The sequence below is a fragment of the Phyllobates terribilis genome, unplaced genomic scaffold (genome assembly GCF_046119375.1).
Source record: "Phyllobates terribilis strain yellow unplaced genomic scaffold, ASM4611937v1 Scaffold_5__5_contigs__length_657084704, whole genome shotgun sequence".
NCBI lineage: Eukaryota > Metazoa > Chordata > Amphibia > Anura > Dendrobatidae > Phyllobates > Phyllobates terribilis.
The window spans coordinates 137,966,640-137,975,475 of NW_027362765.1; the positions used below are offsets into that span (position 1 = coordinate 137,966,640).

At 45.6% G+C, this 8,836-nt stretch overlaps 1 protein-coding gene across 2 annotated transcripts in view; it reads left to right on the forward strand.

Moving 5' to 3' along the window:
* ADA (adenosine deaminase) overlaps positions 1 to 7,376 on the forward strand; it is a 108,814-nt gene extending 101,438 nt beyond the window's left edge. For both annotated transcript variants that reach the window (XM_073683059.1, XM_073683060.1), the window contains exons 10-11: positions 6,161 to 6,290; positions 6,515 to 7,376. In XM_073683059.1, the coding sequence (XP_073539160.1) occupies positions 6,161 to 6,290; positions 6,515 to 6,619 (235 nt within the window). In that variant the 3' untranslated portion in view covers positions 6,620 to 7,376. The remainder of the gene's footprint in view (positions 1 to 6,160; positions 6,291 to 6,514) is intronic.
* The last annotated feature ends 1,460 nt before the right edge of the window (positions 7,377 to 8,836 follow it).

Genomic DNA, 8,836 nt, shown 5'->3' on the forward strand with positions numbered 1-8,836 from the left:
GGATCGCATTACCATACCATAAATCTAATACATAAGATGTGGCAGAAAATCAAGCAGATTAGGGGGGTAACTCAGTTCACTAAGTTTTCACCTATCTGGGATAACATCTATTTTCAGGAGTTCAGTAATATGAAGGGGTTTGGTGAGTGGAAAGAAATGGGTATTGGCCTGATCTATCAGTTGATTTACAGAGGGAAGCTTAAATCATATGAAATGTTGCAGGAAGAATTTCAATTCCCAAGACTAAACCTCTTTCAATATAGACAGGCTCAGCACACATTTCAGACCCAAAGCAGAAGAGGGCCTATTGGAATACAAATAGATCTGATGTTAGATTTTATACTTAAAAACAGAGGAACGAAAGGGGCAATATCTGAAGTGTATAGAGACCTGCTGCACGCCTTTCTTGGAGGACACCCTATCAAAGCTAGAAGGAAGTGGGAGACAGACTTAGGAGAGATAAACGACGATAGGTGGGAGTCTATTCTAGAATATATACCCAAGTTATCCATGAGTGAGCCTGGGAGAATGTCACAGCTGTATGTGATCCACAGGGCGTATAGAACCCCCTGATATGTTATTTAAAGCAGAGCTGAAGTCTAACTCCGACTGCCCAAGGTGCTCGCAGTCTCAGGCAGACATACTGCATATGCTTTGGCATTGTCCTAGATCAGGGGTCTCAAACTCGGCTGGGTATATGGGCCGCACATGGAAAAAATTTGAATTTGGGGGGCCGCATTCTTTGTTCAATGTGACATTTTTAGTGATACCATTTTTTTTGTATACACCTTTTGAACATTTTTGCCGTGTTTATTTTTTTATGGCTTGGGTCGTTATGGATGTGGCGATAATAAACGTGCACTTTTTTGTGTTTACTTTAGTTTACATATAAAACAGCATTTTTAGTGCCCAATATTTTTTCATGCTTTATTTTATTTTTTTTACAATTTTATTTCCCCCAATTGGCCACATACAGTAATATTGTCTTACAATTAGCATCATATAGTAATAATGGAAAACATCTTGTAGTAATGTTCCCCATCCAAGTCCCCATCTTGTACTAATGTGCCCCATCCAGGTCCCCATCCTGTGGCAACGTTCCCCATCCTAGCGCCCATCTTGTACTAATGTGCCTCATCCAGGTCCCCATCTTGGGGCTATGTGCCCCATCCAGGTCCCCATCCTGTGGCAATGTTCCCCATCCAGGTCCCCATCTTGTGGCTCTGGTCCCCATCTTGTGGCTCTGTGCCCCATCCAGGTCCCCATCTTGTGGCTCTGTGCCCCATCCAGGTCCCCATCTTGTGGCTATGTGCCCCATCCAGGTCCACATCTTGAGGCTATGTGCCCCATCCAGGTCCCCATCTTGAGGCTCTGTGCCCCATCCAGGTCCCCATCCTGTGGCTATGTGCCCCATCCAGGTCCCCATCTTGTGGCTATGTGCCCCATCCAGGTCCCCATCTTGTGGCTATGTGCCCCATCCAGGTCCACATCTTGAGGCTATGTGCCCCATCCAGGTCCACATCTTGAGGCTCTGTGCCCCATCCAGGTCCCCATCCTGTGGCTATGTGCCCCATCCAGGTCCCCTCTTGTGGCTATGTGCCCCATCCAGGTCCCCTCTTGTGGCTATGTGCCCCATCCAGGTCCCCATCTTGTGGCTATGTGCCCCATCCAGGTCCCCATCTTGTGGCTATGTGCCCCATCCAGGTCCACATCTTGAGGCTATGTGCCCCATCCAGGTCCACATCTTGAGGCTATGTGCCCCATCCAGGTCCACATCTTGAGGCTCTGTGCCCCATCCAGGTCCCCATCCTGTGGCTATGTGCCCCATCCAGGTCCCCTCTTGTGGCTATGTGCCCCATCCAGGTCCCCTCTTGTGGCTATGTGCCCCATCCAGGTCCCCATCTTGTGGCTATGTGCCCCATCCAGGTCCCCATCTTGTGGCTATGTGCCCCATCCAGGTCCACATCTTGAGGCTATGTGCCCCATCCAGGTCCACATCTTGAGGCTATGTGCCCCATCCAGGTCCACATCTTGAGGCTATGTGCCCCATCCAGGTCCCCATCTTGAGGCTCTGTGCCCCATCCAGGTCCCCATCCTGTGGCTATGTGCCCCATCCAGGTCCCCATCTTGTGGCTATGTGCCCCATCCAGGTCCCCATCTTGTGGCTATGTGCCCCATCCAGGTCCACATCTTGAGGCTATGTGCCCCATCCAGGTCCACATCTTGAGGCTCTGTGCCCCATCCAGGTCCCCATCCTGTGGCTATGTGCCCCATCCAGGTCCCCTCTTGTGGCTATGTGCCCCATCCAGGTCCCCTCTTGTGGCTATGTGCCCCATCCAGGTCCCCTCTTGTGGCTATGTGCCCCATCCAGGTCCCCATCTTGTGGCTATGTGCCCCATCCAGGTCCCCTCTTGTGGCTCTGTGCCCCATCCCGGTCCCCATGTTGTGGCTCTGTGCCCCCTGTGCTGTTCTTCACACACATAAAATAGAAAAAAAAAAAGATGATTCTCACCTGTCCTCCGTTCCCTCGGCGGCCTTCCTGCAGATGTGGCCCGCAGGCACCACAGAGTCCGACCCCTTGACGATCCCGACCTGATCAAGGAGGAGCCGCCGACAGCAGCACTGCATTGCCGCACAGAGACTGTCTCCCAGCACAGCATTTTCAATGTCAGCCGCCGGCCAATCAGAGGCCAGCAGCTGACATCTGCATATGGCAATGACGTCATACTCGCTGCGCCGACACGCAGATATCAGCTGCTGGCCTCTGATTGGCCAGCGGCTGGCATTGGAAATGCAGTGCTGGGAAACAGTCTCTGTGTGCGGCAATGCAGCGCTGCTGTCGGCGGCTCCTCCTGGACCAGGTCGGGATCGTCAAGGGGTCTGTGCCTGCGGGCCGCATAAAGCAGCCTCAGGGGCCGCATGCGGCCCGCGGGCCGCGTGTTTGAGACCCCTGTCCTAGATTGTCCTCCTTTTGGATCGTAGTGTTGAACCGTATTGGAATAGGGACCCACTGACCTGTACAGTGGTGGCCAAAAGTATTGGCACCCCTGCAATTCTGTCAGATAATACTCCGTTTCTTCCTGAAAATGATTGCAATCACAAATTCTTTGGTCTTATTATCTTCATTTAATTTGCTTGAAAGGAAAAAACACAAAAGAGAATGAAGCAAAAATCAAATCATTGATCATTGCACACAAAACTCCAAAAATGGGCCAGACAAAAGTATTGGCACCCTCAGCCTAATACTTGGTTGCACAACCTTTAGCCAAAATAACTGCGAACAACCGCTTCCGGTAACCATCAATGAGTTTCTTACAATGCTCTGCTGCAATTGTAGACCATTCTTCTTTGGCAAACTGCTCCAGGTCCCTGATATTTGAAGGGTGCCTTCTCCAAACTGCCATTTTGAGATCTCTCCACAGGTGTTCTATGGGATTCAGGTCTGGACTCATTGCTGGCCACCTTAGAAGTCTCCAGTGCTTTCTCTCAAACCATTTTATAGTGCTTTTGGAAGTGTGTTTTGGGTCATTGTCCTGCTGGAAGACCCATGACCTCTGAGGGAGACCCAGCTTTCTCACACTGGGCCCTACATTATGCTGCAAAATTTGTTGGTAGTCTTCAGACTTCATAATGCCATGCACACGGTCAAGCAGTCCAGTGCCAGAGGCAGCAAAGCAACCCCAAAACATCAGGGAACCTCCGCCATGTTTGACTGTAGGGACCGTGTTCTTTTCTTTGAATGCCTCTTTTTTTTTCCTGTACACTCTATGTTGATGCTTTTTCCCAAAAATCTCTACTTTTGTCTCATCTGACCAGAGAACATTCTTCCAAAACATTTTAGACTTTCTCAGGTAAGTTTTGGCAAACTCCAGCCTGGCTTTTTTATGTCTCGGGGTAAGAAGTGGGGTCTTCCTGGGTATCCTACCATACAGTCCCTTTTCATTCAGACGCTGACGGATAGTACGGGTTGACACTGTTGTACCCTCGGACTGCAGGGCAGCTTGAACTTGTTTGGATGTTAGTCGAGGTTCTTTATTCACCATCCGCACAATCTTGCGTTGAAATCTCTCGTCAATTTTTCTTTTCCGTCCACATCTAGGGAGGTTAGCCACAGTGCCATGGGCTTTAAACTTCTTGATGACACTGCGCACGGAAGACACAGGAACATTCAGGTCTTTGGAGATGGATTTGTAGCCTTGAGATTGCTCATGCTTCCTCACAATTTGGTTTCTCAAGTCCTCAGACAGTTCTTTGGTCTTCTTTCTTTTCTCCATGCTCAATGTGGTACACACAAGGACACAGGACAGAGGTTGAGTCAACTTTAATCCATGTTAACTGGCTGCAAGTGTGATTTAGTTATTGCCAACACCTGTTAGGTGCCACAGGTAAGTTACAGGTGCTGTTAATTACACGAATTAGAGAAGCATCACATGATTTTTAAAAGGGTGCCAATACTTTTGTCCACCCCCTTTTTTAGGTTTGGTGTGTATTTATATTCAATTTGGCTTTAGGACAATTCTTTTTGTGTTTTTTTCATTGAAGACAAATTAAATGAAGAGAATAATACCAAAGAATTTGTGATTGCAATCATTTTCAGGAAGAAACTGAGTATTATCTGACAGAATTGCAGGGATGCCAATACTTTTGGCCACCACTGTATATTAGGGTACGTTGCGGAAATAAAAACAGACATGACCAAAATAGCAATTGCAAGATTATGGTTTATTGCCAGAAAATTGATTGCAAAATATTGGATTAGAGAGGAGCCCCCGTCCAGACGCGAATTCATTGCCCAAGCGAACTATATAATTCAACTTGAAAAAAGTATTTACACTAAGAGGAATAAGCAGGAATACTTCCATAAATTATGGCAGCCATGGTTGGATAGGATTAATTAGAGTACACCTATATATACTACTGTAGAGTAAAACTCTTGGTAAACTGCATGGCGGAGTGGAGAGGGAAGGAGGAAAGAAGAAAAGGGGAAGAGAAGGAAAGGGAGTAAAGTAGGGAAGAAAAGGAAAGAAGGGGGGGAATAAAATTAAAAGAAAAAAAGAAAAGAAAGAGAAAGAAAGGTCTCCATGGGAGGGAGAGGGGGGTAAGGGAAGGGGGGGGCGACTTATGTTTAGTAAAAATGTATCTGATTAAAATAAAAAAACATTGACCAACCAAGGTGTGAAATTGAACAATACCTGAGCAACTCAAGGGCAGACCAACATGTGAAAGTAAACTGTGTCCTACAAACTCCATTATTTGCCAATATAAACTATTCCCGACCAATTCACCTCCCCCCTGTTACATTTGTAATTATGTATTTTTACTTGAACTCATGTGAACTTTTTTGTTCAGAATAGTCACTATTTTTTCAGGCATAAAAATCTTTTTCCACTAAACAGTTTGATCAAATTGCCTTTTTTTTTTTTTTTTAAAAAACAAAAAAAAAAAAAAAAATGGTTTTACGGCGTCTTGCATTGGTGACCCGTGTTCATGCTTCTGTGGTGGAAGCAAAGCTGAACTTTAAAGCAGCAAAAACTGCTTTTTGTAAGCAGCTTCTTCACAGCCTGCAGAAAAAAAGCGCATCAAGAATGCAACGTGTGAACATAGCTAAATGTCCCCAGTTCTGTGGCGGCACATGGACAAACCTATGAAGCTGTGCGCCCACCATGAATTTTTGATGCTGCGCATTTTCACTGCATCAAAAACGCAGCGTTTTAGGGTTCCAGCAAAGTGGATGGGATTTGTAGAAACCTCAAGCCCAATGTGCCACAGGTTTAAATGATGCCTATCTGAACAAAAGTGTTATAGAACAAGTAACGCCACCATATTGTGCTAAATTATATAGGAATATAGGCCCCGATTCATCGTTGTCTTTGCCTGTTCTTTGTCTAGTTTGTGCCTTTTATTTTATATGCTATATGAGTGCCTTAATATTACCACCATAACGTGCACAAATAAAAAAACTATACAAACCCTAAATAATACCGCCAGAGCCCTGACTACTGAGCACATGACCCAGACACTGGTCGGAGGGAGGGCTGTGGCAGAGGCTACGCACCAGCATGGGTTAGACCAGTATGTTAGAGGATTATGTATAATTTTGTGTGCATGTATGAACCTTTTTTATTGCTCATGTAACCACTTTATCCCCTTTCTTCTGCAGATTTATGAAAGACAAAGCAAACTACTCCCTGAACACGGACGACCCGCTGATCTTCAGGTCCACGTTGGATGTGGATTACCACATTGCTGCTAAACACATGGAGTTCACGGATGATGAATTTAAGAGAGTGGTATGTTGGTGGATCCTAAAAATAGCTTAACCCCCCCCCCCCCCCAAAAAAAATGTCACCATTATCTGTCATGTATTCCTAGTTCCCCTCAATAGTTGTCACAGACTGGAAGAAGTCAGGTAAAAAGATACAAGTTGACAGTAGGGGGCGACTCAAGGATTGTGAAAAAAGAGCTCTTTTGACGAGACAGTCATTGTAACGCTCACTCTTCTCTCTGATTTCAGAACATTAACGCAGCAATGTCCAGCTTCTTACCTGAGAAGGAAAAGAAAGAACTTGTCTATAAATTATATGAAGCGTATGACATGGTGCTGACCACAGGCCTTTGAACATGAAGCACTCCAGGACTGTGGGGAGTTGTCATCTTTCCCATCTGCTCTCATCGCTGCCTCCCAACAGACCACATTTTACAGGAGGGGATATCTGCATGACAGGCCGCATTGTATTAGATTAGGAAAAAGGGTATACTTTTCCATAGGAAACAGCGCCACTCCTGTCCAAAGGCAGTTTCTGGTATTGCCGCTAACTTAAACACAGTCATAGACGAGAGTGGTGCAGTTTCCGATCCCCCCCCCCTCCAGAATAAAAGGGTCTGTTTATTTTTTTTCCCATCTTCCAACCCTTCTAAAATGTGAAATGGCAAGTGGGCAGGAAAGGAAAGTGTGTGAGGATGTAGGACTCTTGTCAGTATTAAAGTATACACAGCCTTATCTTCACTTCTCACCCGTGAGCACTAAATATTCTTACCAAAAATCTATACTAGAATATAACCCCCCCACCCTGCGAGGGGTCTATAATCCTGTGAAATATATAGACGTTTCTGCTGCTGCCGCCATCTGCTGGAGGGGGAAGAGTTCTCACCATTTGTAAAGTTATAGGACCAGCATTGTATACTCAGGACAGCGTGCAAAGCAGGTAATGGAGCTTACGGTCAACCAATACCTCGCGAACATCAGCGCTCGTACCAGAGACGTGCATGAGTCTGGAGAAATATGCAAAAGGGAACATCACCTCTGTAATAAAAATATGCATGGCAATGTCCGTGACACCAAAAACATAATACACGGTTTTCTGACAATTTTTCAACCAGTGTTCTTGTATTTCTTGATGTAGTAACTAATTTTTGTAACAAAGTAGAATTTTGCATCCACAGACATTACTTTTTTTTTTTCTATTACAACAAAAGGTATACTTTAAGCAGGGCCTGTCACCCGGTCAAAAGTGGCCAATTTTTGCTCTTATTTTATTGCTGCTTCTCCCCTCAGTATTCTCTTTTTTATTTTTTTTAAATCCACCATACGGTTCCAGAGATATAGGCCTATTTTTATTTGGGGCTAATTTTTATGATCTTCACAAGGGGGTGTGGCTTACAATAATAATTAAGAGCAGCCTGAGAACACACCCCCAGAGAATCCCGTGAGCCACGCCCCCAGAGAATCCCGTGAGCCACGCCCCCAGCGAATCCCGTGAGCCACGCCCCCAGCGAATCCCATGAGCCACGCCCCCTTAGCAAACACTGTAATTTGGCACTAAACAGAAAAGCACATATCTCTGGAACCATATGGCGGATTTAAGAAAAATTAACAATGGAATACTCAGGGGAACAACAGGAAGAAAATACGACAAAAATGGTCACTTTTGACCATGAGACAGGTTCTCTTTAAATAAGCCCTTCACTCTCCTTTCATGTCTGTAATAACTGGTATTGCCCATAAGATGATAATGTTTGAGGGTTTTTTCCCCCTAAAACTCTGCATTGGGCTGTTCCTCAGATAATTCGCTTGGAAAGTTATTAGTAAGCTTTTTTTCCCCCATGAAGACTGCAGGCATTTACTAAAACTGGCATGTCAGAAATGTGGAGGGGGCCCTCTTCTAGGTACTCAATGTGCAAAAGGAGGTCCTCATGGGACGTATTACTGATGGCCTGGCCATAGTGTTGGCCATTAATGTTTGAGAGATTTAGGAGAGAGGTCGGACCTCTGACACCCCTCCCAATCAGTACAAGAGCCGCATCCAGCACTGTCCCTGTTACTGATTGTAGGGGATCATGATGGTACATGATCAAATGCCATGCAGAATATTGTGTTGGCTTACCCAACTCGCTCATCCCATCCAATATATTTTATTTTGTGTAATGCATCATTTTCCCAGTGGTGGCGCTGCAGGAAAACTAAACAATCCACCAAAACAGACGGTCATTGGAGATTTCAGCAGCAGGATAAAGAGAGTTTATCAGGGATCCGTTTGCAGAAAGGATTATCTAAACCGGACAACCCTTTTAACTTTTGCTCATGACAAAGAAAGCATTATTGGCTCGACCTGAACCAGTTCCTTATACAGATATGGCATCCTACTCGAGCAGTCACAATATGGCGGCTGAGGTGTCATGGGTTGGTCAGAAAGTCCAACAATAAACGAATGACTCCGCACCGAGTCAGCAGCGCCGGCACCGCCGTCCATTAGGAATATGGCAGAGTTATTACAGCTCCACTTACCACCTGATTGTTACAGGCAATCCACTTACAATAATTGTGTTCTGATGACAG